Below are 15,000 nucleotides of genomic sequence, written 5' to 3'. Positions count from 1 at the left end.
ATTCCTGCCTTACTATCCCCTAAAGACAAATATCGATGATGTGAGAAATGATGTATAAAGTACATAATATGAGTTGTGTCTTTCAATGTCCCATTATTCTGTTGTGAATATATCATCGGCCTAGAACCACATGACCAGTCCTGTAAACTGTAATTTAGACCATTAATAGTTAAAGGGCCTTACAATGTGCTTACCTTTTCGGCAACGAAGTAACAAACGAGCAATGTGCTGTGTCTATCAATCAATGAGGTTTCACAGCATCAAAGGAACAAGTATGTGTGAAACGGCCACTGAGTTTGACCTCATCGATTTTGCCTGCAAATTGCTGCTGATTCTTGAAGCTCAGATGCAGATACCTTAACCTTTTTTTTTTTATAAGGGTAATAAGTTGATACTTTTAAGACTTATCTTAAGCCATGTCACATGAAGAAGCTTAGGTTTCTCCTTAAGCAATATGGAATTTAATATCTATAATTGTAACTGTAGTTTATTGTAATTATCATGAGGCTTAGAATGGCGTATTTTCTTAGAGAAATGCAACTTTTAATTTCAACCGGTATATGTAAAAAATAGAAAAGAATTGCAGCGAGACACAGACAACTTGGGCTGTTTCTAAAATAGTATTTAAGCCACTGTTTAGGGGTTGTCTTGTAGGCATGGCGTCTTTAAGAGGTGGACAAATTAGCCCCTCCCCCCCGCCATTCACCTCCTTAGAAACTTTACCAGTGTTGAAGGTGCAGTGATTGCTGGTGCTTTCAGTACTGGTTTTATTCCTGATGAGTTGCAACAGGCATAAAGAAATTCAACAACGTCTTGAATTAACCATACTTGCTCATTCCTAAGCTGAGGAACATGATCTGACGTGGATGGAGACATTAGGCTTAATGAAACTACTATTAGCCTAGGCAATAAAGAGTTTTCAAATGGAAGAGCATAGCATGAGAGGCGAAGATACCCTTTCAAGGATTCATAAATGCCCTAAGGACGTTCGTCCTTTCCACGACTGGACAGTCTTATAAAACAGTGAACTAGATCGCACCTTCAACCAGTTAATAGGGACTAAGCTCCAAGAGAATATAGAGTGCCATTGGACATGCACTGTTTTCAAAACTAATAGACAAATATACAGGTGTCATATAACAATGATATGAACAAAGGTTGAGATAAAGATATTTGACAGGAAAGATGACAGAAAATGGAGAAAGGCCATCAATCTTTTGCCTCACCTAAAAAAGGAATTTTCAAGACTCTCTTTGAACTGGAACAACACGTTCACCAATGTTTTTTTGTTGTGTGGAAAATTGTATATATGAAAATCGAGAGCAGTCAAGTGAACTGCAAACTTATGAGAAAGCAGCAGAAATACATTTTCAAGATATCACGTACCAGGGAATAAGTCATCAGTCGACGAAAGTTTTGAAACAGAAACTGTGGAAAAAGTTCAGTTTTCCTCCGATTCACTCACTCACGTTATTGGCTTCTTGGCATTGTTGTGGCCCAGTACTGCTGTTTGACCTGTTTTTGAGTCTTCTCAGTGCAGTCATGTGGGTCTTTTAATGACCAGGGCATCTAGACTCCTAAGGAGCTTGTCCTTCTATGGTATCCTTACGGAAGAGCTAATGGATCCTTCCGAAAAAGCTGTGGTGTTGCCTTTTCCTCTTTTGTCCTTTGGGTTTATAATAGTTTTCTCGTGTGATCTGTTAGCAACGGGATAGTAACTAAAAAAAAATTAAGAATATTTCCTTAGTTCATCTAAACATATAATAAGATTAATCCAAGGGCTTTTGTGTCTAAGTTATTAGAATTGTTTTTGTCAATAATATCGATTTTCATTTGTATCAAAGCGATTCTTTCCTAAAGAAAATGATACTTAGTTTCGTTCACTTGTGCTGCCATGAATTGAAAATTCCTGGTAGTGTTCATCCATAGATGGAATGCAATGCCCACGTACGGTTGCATTCCTGGGAAACCTGTCTCAGCTCGCCTTAAATACCACGAACCTTTTTACTGACGCCACCTGAAGAAGCAAAGGACTTACCATTTTTGAGAGTAAGTAAAGTATTGCTAATTTGAAAGCTGTATTTACTTCTCCCATGAATTTTATACTTGTACGTCTGTGTATATCTGTTTTTTTTCCAGGGTTGTAAACTTAGTTGAGGCAATAATTAATTCCTTTGAATTGTCATTTTGTCTGTTACCCAAACTTCACTTTGTTCTAGTTTTTTTCTACGTAAGGTCATCCGGTCATTACATTTTAGGCAAACTTCCTCAACAATTGACTGGTCTTTTCAGTAAGTCTTGTAGGATTTCGTGCTTATATCGAATATTGGTAAATAAAAAGAGTAAGCCATTTTACTCAAAACACTTGACAGTGTATGAGAAAATGTTATACAAATGTCAGTTCTGTCAAGGTGTAGAGTCTTGAGTTCTATATCCATAAAAGTGATGTCAATATAACTTTTTCACAGTTGGAATTTTTGTCTCGTATGTGGATGCAAGAGAGATCTCATTTATAAGAGTTCTATCATGGTCAGGTTTTAATATGCTTTATTTCAAATTGGGTCTCTCCTTTCTACATAAAATGGCTATATCTTTGGTGCTGTCTTGTTCTACTTAATTGCTAAAACGCTAGATTACTTATTCTGTCATGATGATATAATTGGAAAACTCTTTTCAAATGTACTCAAAATGCAGTGCTAAATTTTTCTTGCATGAAAATGTTTAAAAAATGGAATATTCCTCTTTCTTCGTAGGCTCGAAAATTGTCTGGTGTTTTGGAATCAGATACAGAGATAATCGTAGATAGAAATTTTATTTCGATTTACCAATGAAACAAAGGGATCAATCAGTACATTCATGGAAAAGAATAAATTTTCCCCACTAAAATGTAAATATTCAGAACAGAAACATTTTTGTTCCAATCAGCATCACTTCTTCGCTCTGTCAGGAAATCATGAAGAGTTAAAATCCAATCTATTTCTCAAAGGTGATTCCTGCTGCTCTCTGTTCGTCGGCGATCCTCAGGAGTTCGATGACGTGGGCGGGAGTTGGGTGGGGGGTGGGCAGGAAGGGGGACTCGGCACGGAAGCCATTTTCGTCAGCCACGTACCTCACCTCGACGAAGCCGCTGCCATCACTGAGTGGATAACTGCAAGAGAAGTAGAGGAGGAGTTTAGCATATTTTGCTATTATTTTCATGCCGCTTTAAAATGAATTAACAGATTTTGAAAGGACAGACTAAGGATGTAGCGTAGGGTAAAATTCACAATTTTCTATCTGAAGACCGCTTCGACGAGGATAGATTAGGTATGCAGCACGCAGTAAAATTCACCATTTTATACATGAAGGGTAGACTAAGAATTCAGCTTTACGTAAAAACTCAGTGTTCTTCCTGAAGACTCCTTTGATGAGAATAGACTAAGTATGTAGCACACAGTAAAATTCACCATTTTGTACCTGAAGACATTTTCGACGAGGATAGACTAAAGCAGCTTTTCGTAAAAACTAAATTTTCTACCTGAAGAACATTTTGATGAGGACTGACATTGGCAAAATTCAAAATTTTCTGCCAAAAGACCCCTTTGGTGAGGATTGACCAAGTATTGAGCAGAGGGTAAAAGTCCTAATTTTCTACCTGAAGACCCCTTCGATAACGATAGATCACATATGCAGCATAAAGCAACATTCACAGTTTTCTACCTGTAGACCCCTTCGATGTTTGACTGGCCTTGAGCGCCCTGGACTCCGCTGGCCTGGGCTGAGATGCCGTTCTCAGCCTCGAAGACATATCTGAAGGTCCCGTCGCCGTTGTCGATCCTTTCGTCCCGAGTGATGGCCACGGGGTCCTGTTGGAACTGAGGGGCAGCCAGGGCCACACAGATGACGGAAGCGAAGAGGATCTGTTAAGTGAGAAAGGGACAAAGAAGACTTTCCATGATGGGCGCGTTCATAAGGAAGGGAAGTTCGAGAGAGAGAGAGAGAGAGAGAGAGACTATAAATAAAAAATACATGCCTGAATTGCTAGACGACGATAATCCTTTGAATTCCCTTTAGAAGCTAAAGTAAAATTATCCGAGGGGCTAAAGTTAACGAACAAGCAGGACTCTGGTAATTAGCACGGATCCTTGTTATATCTGTAAACAAGGCAATCTAGAAAATCACATCCGGAATGATCTACTCACTGCTCTCATGATGGCTGTTGCAAGGGAAGTCTTCCAGAACAACTGATGTCTTGAGTAAGTCTGAGAGCTCTTTATATAATGCAACTGCCTCCACCTCTGAGCAATTCTACCTCCTCCCCCCTTCTCAAAACAGGCTCCTCTATCTTTTGGTCTTGAGTTACCTTGGCAACGAAGGGGTAGCAAGGTCAGTCCTGTTCCTTTCTGGGGTATCACTGGATACGACGCGGGATAAAAATCCAGCGTTAGCAACAGCACGCTTTTTTTTTTTTTTTTAAGGAGTTTGCTTTCTTCCAGATTACTGGTGAATTAGATGGTTGCATTGGAAGTTTTCGTTGCGTTTGGGGTAAAATAAACGACTGATTCCTTCAAGTTCTTGAAGAAAGACAGTCTTCTGGAGTTAAGCTTGCAAGAAAGACAGGTCTTTCGGAGCTTTAAGTGGAAGAAAGACAGTTCACGAGTTTAATTCTTTGAAGAAAGACAGTCTTATTTTAAGTTAAGGTTCTGTTGGGAAGAAGACCGTCTCTTGAAGTTAGTTTTGCTGCAAAGAAGACAGCCTTCGGACAGTTCTCTTTGAAGTCAGTTCTGAAGAAAGGACAGTCATTTTCTTTGAATAAATCTTGAAGAAAGACAGTCTTCTGGAGTTTTAAGTTCTTTGAAGAAAGACAGTCCTTCTCTTGGAGTTTTAAGTAATCTTTGAATAAAAGGATTCAGTCTTCTGAGTTTTTAAATTGAAGTTCTTGACGAAAGACAGCCTTCTGGAGTTTTTAAGTTCTTTGAAAAAGAAAGACAGCCTGGAGTTTTAAGTTCTTTGAAGAAAGACAGTCTTCTTTTTGAAGTTTTTTTTTAGTTTTTTCACTTTGGGAGAAAGACAGTCTTCGGAGGTTTTAAGTTCTTTGAAGAAAAGACAAGTCTTCTTGGAGTTTTAAAGTTCTTTGGGAAGAAAGGAACAGTCTCTGGAAAACGTTTTAAAGTTCTTGAGAAAAGAACAGCCTTTCTGGATTTTAAGTTCTTGAGAAAGGACCAGTCTTGGGAGTTTTTTAAGTTCTTGAAGATAACAGCCTCTTGGCGTTTGGTTAAGTTCTTGAAGAAAGGCGAGCCTTTAACCGTTCTTGGAAGTTTTTAAAGTCTTGAAGAAAGACGCTTCTGGAGTTTTTAAGTTCCTTTGAAGAAAGAATCTTCTGGATTTTAAGTTTTCTTGAAGAAAGACAGTTCATTACTGAAGTTTTAAAAGTTCTTGAAGAAAGACAGGCCCTTCTGGAGTTTAGGTTAAGTTCTTTGGAAGAAAGACGATTTTCTTCTGGAAAGTTTTTAAGTTTCTTTGAAGAAAGACAGTCTTTCTGGAGTTTTAAAGTTCTTTGAAGACAGACAGTCTTCTGGAGTTTAAGTTCTTGAAGAAAGACAGCCTTCTGGAAGTTGGGGGAATAAGTTTCTTAAGAAAGCAGTCTTCTGGAGTTTTAAGTTCTTTGAAGAAAGACAGTCTTCTGGAGTTTTAAGTTCTTTGAAGAAAGACAGTCTTCTGGAGTTTTAAGTTCTTGAAGAAAGACAATCTTCCAGTCTTCTGGAGTTCTCGAGTGCATCCCTATAAATAAAAGAGGCATTGCATTAACGTCCTTCAATTCACGCGTAGTATAAATGTTGAGGTATGACACGAATCACCAATGCAGGCTGGCTTATAAAGGCTATTGACTTTACAGTTAGCTTTTGCAAAAACGAAATTGTTCAATAAAAAGAGGCTCATGAAAAAAATTTTGATTATGAAAAAAAAAAAAAAAACACCTTTCAATCCTTGCTCCTTGAGTTGGGGAACATTTTCGACCACACAAACGCGACCTCTCCATCAGTGATGTTTGGAACGTGAAGGTTTAGAGAACGCAAGGTTGAGTATGAGTAGTCCGTCTACCACCTACCCACCTCCTACCCACCCACCAGCCCCTCGATTTCCCCCCAAAAAAGAAACCTTATCCAAATTTGGGTCTCAAAAAATGTTAATAATTTTCGTGGAAATCCTTGCATATATCTTTGTGAAATGTGTGTTGTATGTATATATATATATATATATATAATAATATTATTATATATATCTATATATATATATAATATATATAATATATATATATTATAATATATATATATATATAAAAGTATAAGCCACGAAGGAAAAATAAACAACGGGGTTTCTGCAAGATCTTTCGACGTTGAACGTCGAAAGATCTTGCAGAAACTCCGTTGTTCATTTTTCCTTCGTGGCTTATACCTTTATTTATGAATTTATCACGTTCCAAACTTTCGTGATTCAGTTATACACACACACACACACACACACACACACACATATATATATATATATATATATATATATATATATATACACATTCATTAGCATCAAATTTACCAAAACACCTACTGGACTGCAGCAGCAGCAGCCCGACCCCTTCAGAAAGTGTGCTGCTTACGTACAAAAAAAAAAAAAAAAAAAAAAGGAAACCTTCCAGTCTGGTAAGAAAAGTCTGGAAGACATATCCTCTTTCCATCCTGGATCCCTTCCGGCGGGCAGCCCAGTTTCATCCGGGCTCGTCTTACTCGCCAGACCTGGAAGACCACTTTTGCTTTTCCTTGTGGTCCTCTTGCTGTGCCTTCCTGTTTTGCTTTTTTATTTATTTGTCTTTTTTTTATTTTTTTATTTCTGCTTTCTTTATTTTGTGTCGATGTCTCATGAGAATCCGTTTCGTTGGTTTCTCCTGCGTTGTCTTTTATACTTATCATAGAATTGTTTCTATGACTTTCTTCATCACATTTGTTCCTTTTACAATGACTGATTTTCTCTTGCATTGCCTTTTATGTTCATCATATAATCATCTGTTACTTTCTTCATCACATCTGTTCCTTTTATAATGACTTATTTTTCTTGCTTTGTCTTTTATGCTCATCATATAATCATCTGTTACTTTCTTCATCACATCTGTTCCTTTTACAATGACTGATTTTCTCTTGCATTGCTTTTATGTTCATCATATAATCATCTTTTAATTATGTTACTTTCTTCATAACATCTGTTCTTTTTATAATGACTGATTTTCTCTTGCATTGCCTTTTATGTTCATCATATAATTATGTTACTTTCTATATAACATATGTTCTTTTTATAATGACTGATTTTCTCTTGCATTTCCTCTTATGCTCATCATATAATCATCTGTTACTTTCTTCATCACATCTGTTCATTTTACAATGACTGATTTTCTCTTGCATTGTCTTTTGTGTTCATCATATAATCATCTGTTACTTTCTTCATCACGTATGTTCCTTTTATAATGACTGATTTTCTTTTGCATTGTCTTTTATGTTCATATAATCATCTGTTACTTTCTTCAACTCATTTGTTCCTTTTATAATGACTGATTATCTCTTGCTTTGTCTTTTTTGTTCAACTTATTATCATCTCTATTGCATTCTTCATCATATCTGCTCCTTTTATACCGACTAATATAGTAATCATGACCGAAGCTGTACGTCTCATTTCTTATAGCTAATATTTGTTCGTGACTCGAATTTCAGTATCTTTTGAACAGGCGATTCTATAGAAAACCAAAGAAGTCGTATCATTGGCTGCAAAAGTTTATTTTCCAGCGTTTATTTTCCACTACACAGGTCATCTTGAGCCATGCAACCTAGTGTGCTAATGTAACCATAAGGCTTTGAAGTAGTACTTTATGAAAAAACGCTGTTAAGCTCTCCATTGTTTGAACAGAAATTCACTTGATTTTCTATACACAGTGTCTGTTGTATTAAACCTGGAACGAAGAAGTAGAAGAAGAATAGGAAGACGAGGAAGAAGAAGAAGCTACAATTACAACCCACAAATGTTATAAACGAATCTACATTCATTTTGGACACCAGAGAAACAGCACGTACACATTTTTTTTTCTTGACGGATTCATATTACGTGTCTGGGTCTCCAGTACAAAACGACATTTTACCTCGCTAAGAAACACGTCCTGCCTGTTTGGATCCTGCGCTCGAAGGACGCTGGTCATGCATATTCCCTCGGGACTTTTCAACTGAGAAAAAGAAGGAAAGATCCAACTTCGAAGAAGCGAGAGGTAGTTCTTGAAAGGCTAACTTTATCTCACTATGGATGGCACCTCTCTCTTCACCACCAAAGCGTTAAATCATTTATATAGTAACCAATCTATCAGTTTTCCCGTCAGTCTTTGAGCTAAACTCTATGTCCCATATATACGTATGTAATATATATATATGATATCATATATATATATATATATATATATATATATAAAAAATAATATATATTTATATATATAAAAAAAAAAAAAAATATAACAAAATATAAAAAAATGTATATATATATATATATATCTATATCTATCCATCTATATATATATATATATATATCCTATATATAGATATATAGATATATATTATATATATATATTATATATATATATATATATATATATATAATATATATATATATATATATATATACACCATCGTTAAGAATGATGTATACAGTCATTAATCATTTGCGTCATATTTTAAAAACTCATATCACACGTGCGCATTTTCTTAATATTGCCTCTCTCGACCAGTCATACGCTAATATATTTATGTAGTAACAACTCTATATATCGTCTGACTATTAAGAATACTGCATACAAACATGAATGATTCTAACATGTCAAAATCCGCATGTCATATGGACATAAAATATACACATTTATTTCAACACAATGCCGCTAGTCTTTACACCATTCAGATGATATAAATATCTAAACTTGTGTAAACTGGACTTTGCAGGATGATGTCAAATGACATCCAAGTAGGAATATGCTTCACTTCAGTGTTGACACTGGTATTGGGTCGTCAAGTTCTCTCAGTGGCTGGATGTTACGGCCTCTGAGAGAGGTCCGCTTCAATATGAAATAGAAAAAAAAAAAAAATTTCAACTCCAACAGTTGAAACTGGGGATACGAATATAGAAAGAAACACTAACACAGCAAAGGTTTATTTACAAGCTTACTAACAAAGGTAAATGAAGAATGGTATCTCCTATTTACATAAAAAGATAGAATCTTACACTGCATGAACTGGGGGAACAGCGAGGTAATTCAAATACTTGCTGGCAAGGTTAGTGACTCGAAGCGATGATTTCACAAAAGGAGAATGGCGGTTGCAGACGTCCTCTTGACTCCGTATTGCAGAAAATAATAATGTACTCTTGATACTTGAAAGCCAGGAACTCCCCAAAACCTCTAGCAGGACATTTCTTCTCTGAAGTCTTCCCCAATGTCGAAATAACTCGGTCGTCCACTCCTGAAGATGGCTTGACCAAACTCCAACCAACTCTCGAGCAACTTTTCTTCTGATCCTTTGTCGATCCCTTTCTCTCTTATCTCTCACGGATGATCTCTGCTGCTGCTGATCTCTCACTGATAATCTGATCTGTGGCTCTTACTGAGGATATCTCTCTGTGACTAACTGGTGATCTCTCTTTTACGATCTCCGCTGCTGCTGCTGCTATGACCATCGTATTTATATGGCACTCTGGGGGCGGAGCCTTCGGCGAACGTCACAGACTCCCGAGATTTCCAGAACTTCTTAGATGAATCTAGACGAGATATTACATCATATTTCACTGCGTTTCTCCCGATACATTGGCGCGTGTTGCTCTCCACAACACGCCCGACGATTCCAGAACAACTGCGAAAACAGGCGCCTCCAACACGGGCGCGAAAGCCTCCTTACCGCCGAACTTCTCGAAAATGTGTTTTCTTTTCCTTTATCTTTCTTTGCTATGAAGCAATTACCATCACACGCCCCCCCCAAAAGAGAAAAAAAATGAAATCAACTGATTTTATTTTTTTCTAAAGAGAAGCAAGAATTAAACTGCAGGGAAACAATTCTGCATAAAGCTTTAATACTTCTTCATTCACTCAACCACTCGTGCCAAAATAGAAAACAGGTATTAGGCTATTCATTCTGAAAACTCTAGAGAGGCTATTAGCTATCACATTATCCTTCTCTCTTACTTTTTCCGTTTTCTGAACTCTGCTTAAAACTTTGAAAGACTAAGACATCTCTTGTGTCTTTCTCAAAACTAATTTCTCTTTCTGGGACACAATTACCAAGGGCACGGGCAGCGGCCATGGTACGGGGTGGGCTTTATAATTCTGAAGCAAATTTACATTAATTTCCTTTGCTCTACTCTTACCCACATTAATTCTATAATGTATTTTTCCCCTCTTCTCTAAAATTGAAAAAGGACCTTCGAACTTACAAGATACAGCGGAACTTTCTTTCTGGACTAGTACTAAAACTTTATCTCTTACACACAAACTTCTCTCGTTTGCTCTATGATTAAATTTTCCTTCAGTTCCCCTTTGACTTCCGTTCGGGCTTCCGCTCTCCTCCGCTAGTTGCCAACCATCTCTTAAATTGTTTTTATAATACTCAAGATTAGTTATGCAATCATATTTAGCCTTACTTCTAGGCAAAGGTCCGAACATATTTATAAATACATTCTCAAAAGGTTTGCCTACTGAAAGAATATTACACAACTGAATTCTGGGAATTACTTGAATCGGTTTCCCGGAAATTTGATATTCATGACAGCTTAAAACATAACTCTTAACGTCATTTTAGGCCAAAAGTACGCCCAACTAATAGACCTGAAAGTTTTATTCACTCCCAAATGACCTTGCCCATCGTGTGCTAACTTCAAAACTAGCTCACAAAACTTCCTAGGAACTACTAATTTTTCTGAGATTCCCCTTTCACTACTTGACTTAGGACGAACATGACACAAAACTTCGTCCTTTACACAAAAAGTTTCCTACACACATCATTGAGATCATCATCCAGCTCACATTAAAAAATTCGGGTTAGTGTCTCATCCTCTCTCTGCAACTTGACTAGCTCATCCTTATCCAAAATGTTAAAGCCTAATTCATCACCGTAACTAGTACTAGATACTGGTACATTTACTATGTTACTCTCGATAGCTATGCCTTTTGTTTGGCTATCACTGTCAACATCAATAGAGTCCGGTCTCTCAGCCACACTCATGCCAAGATCAACCTCGCTACCTCTATCACACTCGTTCGAATCCCCGAACTCACTCACGTTCGAATCCACGAACTCACACTCATTCAAATCCGCAAACTTACTCTCGTTCGAATCCATGAACTTACTTTCGTTCGAATCCACGAACTTACTCACGTTCGAATCCATGAACTTACTCACGTTCGAATCCACGAACAAATTATGATCGTAGTCTACGTCTGTATCTAAACCCAACCTAGTTACTACCATTTCAGGCACTGGAATATTTCTCACAGCAGGATTCACATTCTTGGATAAAGCTAAGTCGTTACTGACAATAATGTCAACACCATCGATGGGCAAACTGTCCACAACTGCAAGTTTTACTTCTCCTGACACTACCTGACTTTCTAAATTCAACTTCAAAAAAGGACAAAGAACACAAGTGTTAGGAAATCCACCTAACATGACTTTCTCTTCCATATTAATTTCTGCCCTGTTTGGCACACACACTCTTCTAATCAGTGAGACAGCAGCACCTGTGTCTCGAAGCAAGACTACTTCTCTCGAATCTACTCCTCCAAGAGAGGAAACTACGCCTTCCAACAGAAATTCACCAAAGATTCTCCTAGTTTCTCTCATCACATCATTCCTACTTGACGAAAGGTTAACTAGAGACACTGGTTTCTTACCGTCCTTCCTTTCCACTGCACAATTTCTCGCTAAATGCCCTTTCCCATTACATCGGAAACAAGTTAATTCTGAGCCACTAGATGCCACTTTGCTCTTACAAACCTTAGACGTATGACCTGGTTTTCCACATGTATAACAGGAATAGTTACTTTTACTCGCATTGCTATTACTAGGACTGAAACCTTTACTGCTTTGTACTCTAACAGACAAAGGTTCATTTCGTTTCTTACTAACACTCAAATTATGAGTTAGACTATATTCGTCAGCTAGCCTAGTTGCTCCTGCAAAAGATACTTCTTGCCTATCCTCTATATAAAGCTTAATCTCAGGAGATACGTTATCTTTGAAGTTTTCTAACAACACTAAGTTCTTCAAACTATCAAAATCCTCAACCTTAGCAGAAGTTAACCAATCAAAAAACAGCCTTTCTAACTTCTTACCGTATTCTACATATGTAGTATTTTCAAATTTCTAAATTTCTTACGGTATGCCTCTGGTACTAACCTATACACGCTAAGAACAGTTTCTTTCATGATATCATAATTATCACATTCCTCCTTAGACATGCAACTGTACACAGTAAGTGCCCTACCACTCAAAACTGACAGCAAATATAAAGTCCACATTTCTTTAGGAGAACCTACTCGTTCCATTAACTTCTTAAAACACATGAAATATGTCGTAACATCTTCCTCATCAAACTTTGGTACTAATTTTAGCACTGCACTCATACCTAACGTATCAGCTTCGTTTCCGTTCTCGCCTGATCGACTGTTACGAGTACTTTCCCTTAACCGAACAATTTCCAACTCATGCATACGTTCTTTCTCTCTTTCTTGTTGCTGCATTTCTCTCTCAGCTGCTCTTTCCTCTCTCTCAGCTGCTCTCTCCTCTCTCTCAGCCGCTCTTTCATCTCTCTCATACTTTTCCCTTTCTTTCTTTTCAACATACTCAAGGAGATCAATCCCCTCAAGACCTAGAAGCTTGCCTGACTCAATAAACTCTTTCACCATCTCACTCACTCTGGTTCTTTCTATATCCTCCCTGTTTCAAACTGTTAAAGTGTTGATATCCTGGCAAGGTCGCCACAATGTTATGGCCTCTGAGAGAGGTCCACTTCAGGTTCGATATGAAATAAATAAAAAAAAAAATTTCAACACCAACAGTTGAAACTGGGGATACGAATATAGAAAGAAACACTAACACAACAAAGGTTTATTTACAAGCTTACTAACAAAGGTAAGTGCAGAATGGTATCTCCTATTTACATAAAAAGATAGAATCTTACACTGCATGAACTGGGGGAACAGCGAAGTAATTCAAATACTTGCTGGCAGGGATAGTGACTCGAAGAGATGACTTCACAAAAGGAGAATGGCGGTTGCAGACATCCTCTTGACCCCGTATTGCAGAAAATAATGTACTCTTGATACTTGAAAGGCAGGAACTCCCCAAAACTTCTAGTAGGACATTTCTTCTCTGAAGTCTTCCCCAATGTCGAAATAACTCGGTCGTCCACTCCTGAAGATGGCTTGACCAAACTCCAACCAACTCTTGAGCAACTTTTCTTCTGATCCTTCGTCGGTCCCTTTCTCTCTTATCTCTCACGGATGAGCTCTGCTGCTGCTGATCTCTCACTGATAATCTGATCTGTGGCTCTTACTGAGGATATCTCTCTGTGACTAACTGGTGATCTCTCTTTTACAATCTCCGCTGCTGCTGCTGCTATGACCGTCGTATTTATACGGCACTCTGGGGGCGGAGCCTACGGCGAACGTCACAGACTCCCGAGATTTCCAGAACTTCTTAGATGAATCTAGACGAAGTATTGCATCATATTTCGCTGCGTTTCTCCCGACACATTGGAGCGTGTTGCGCTCCACAACACGCCCGACGATTCCAGAACAACTGCGAAAACAGGCGCCTCCAACACGGGCGCGAAAGCCTCCTTGCTGCCCAACTTCTCGAAAATTCGTTTTCCTTTCCTTTATCTTTCTTTGCTATGAAGCAATTTCCATCACACTGGACAATGCGAGCACTGTTGACTAGGTATCAGAGAACCTCGCCAGAGAACGACTTCGTCCGACGTTCCTAGAAGGTAGGGCCCAAGTTGGAGCCTATCTCATTAATCGATGTTAGTAACATTATGTAGAACATTTGAATGAATGGATTTTGTTGGTCCCTTTGTTACAACCTGAACAGACAAGAAGCTAGCCCACTGGATCTTTCAATTAAAGCAAGTCACTATCGAACATTAATACTCGTGAGTATCTGCGTGCAAATTGCGTCCACACAAGGATCGTATTACTGTCATGGTCACCTCTTCCGAACCAATCGCCCTTTATTTTGTGGAACCGCCCCCTTCCCCCCTCCCCCCGCATCCCATCAACGATAAAAGTGATCAAGGCAGCATTTAAGAGCCACGTAAAACCCTCAAGTCGAAAACATACACATCAGTCTGATTGACTTTCCGATTCATCTGGCTTCATCTCGCCAAACTTTCCGAGTCATTGCGACTCAGCGATTACCATCTGAACACAACCAGTTAAAACTGGTACGGTCATAAAGGCTGCCTCGTCTGTCCAAAAGTTTGTAAGTGCTTCCAAGAGCTGGAGAGGCCAATTTACAACTGGGCTGAAGTCATTGCCTGAATGGAATGCTTGTGGAAAGCATATTTAGTAGAAGAATGGAGCTATTGAGTGTCCCATCCAATTGCAAAGATAGGCTGATTATCGGCTTTTGATGAAATCTGTTCCAAATTGCTGAGAATATTTTGTTCATCTCTGTGAGAGAGAGAGAGAGAGAGAGAGAGAGAGAGAGAGAGAGAGAGAGAGAGAGAGAGAGAGAGAGAGAGAAATAGCTAGTTCTGCACTTTTGCTGGATCAAATGAGTTAAATTTTTTTACTAGTCGCATCTTGTCGTTTGTAGTTGATTGGTGATAAACAATAATGAAATATAAATGAAAATACAAAAATGATGAATCTGCTTCAGTGCAATTAAAATGTCTTGGCGGGATAAGAAAGATTTTCATAGACTTTCAGTCTTCAATATTCTTTCCAATGAG

General features: G+C 38.0%; 2 protein-coding genes across 2 annotated transcripts in view; one reads left to right on the top strand and one right to left on the bottom strand.

The window, feature by feature from the left end:
• Positions 1-72, top strand: part of LOC135199879 (cuticle protein AM1159-like) — a 1,878-nt gene extending 1,806 nt beyond the window's left edge. Inside the window, exon 3 of the mRNA XM_064228012.1 lies at positions 1-72. This exon is cut by the window's left edge and continues 550 nt beyond it. The gene's annotated coding sequence lies outside the window, so the exon portion shown is untranslated.
• Positions 73-2,793: 2,721 nt separating this feature from the next.
• On the bottom strand, positions 2,794-4,299 carry LOC135199880 (cuticle protein AM1199-like). Its single transcript, XM_064228013.1, has 3 exons — positions 4,182-4,299; positions 3,700-3,899; positions 2,794-3,148 (listed from the first exon to the last, which is right to left on the bottom strand). The coding sequence occupies exons 1-3, from the start codon at positions 4,188-4,190 to the stop codon at positions 2,974-2,976; spliced, it is 384 nt and encodes a 127-aa protein (XP_064084083.1). The 5' UTR covers positions 4,191-4,299; the 3' UTR covers positions 2,794-2,973.
• Between the last annotated feature and the right edge of the window lie 10,701 nt (positions 4,300-15,000).

The sequence above is a fragment of the Macrobrachium nipponense genome, chromosome 26 (genome assembly GCF_015104395.2).
Source record: "Macrobrachium nipponense isolate FS-2020 chromosome 26, ASM1510439v2, whole genome shotgun sequence".
In the NCBI taxonomy this organism is placed as follows: Eukaryota; Metazoa; Arthropoda; class Malacostraca; order Decapoda; family Palaemonidae; genus Macrobrachium; species Macrobrachium nipponense.
Note: the sequence above shows the minus strand (reverse complement) of the source record. Positions and strands in the feature narration are given on the sequence as shown.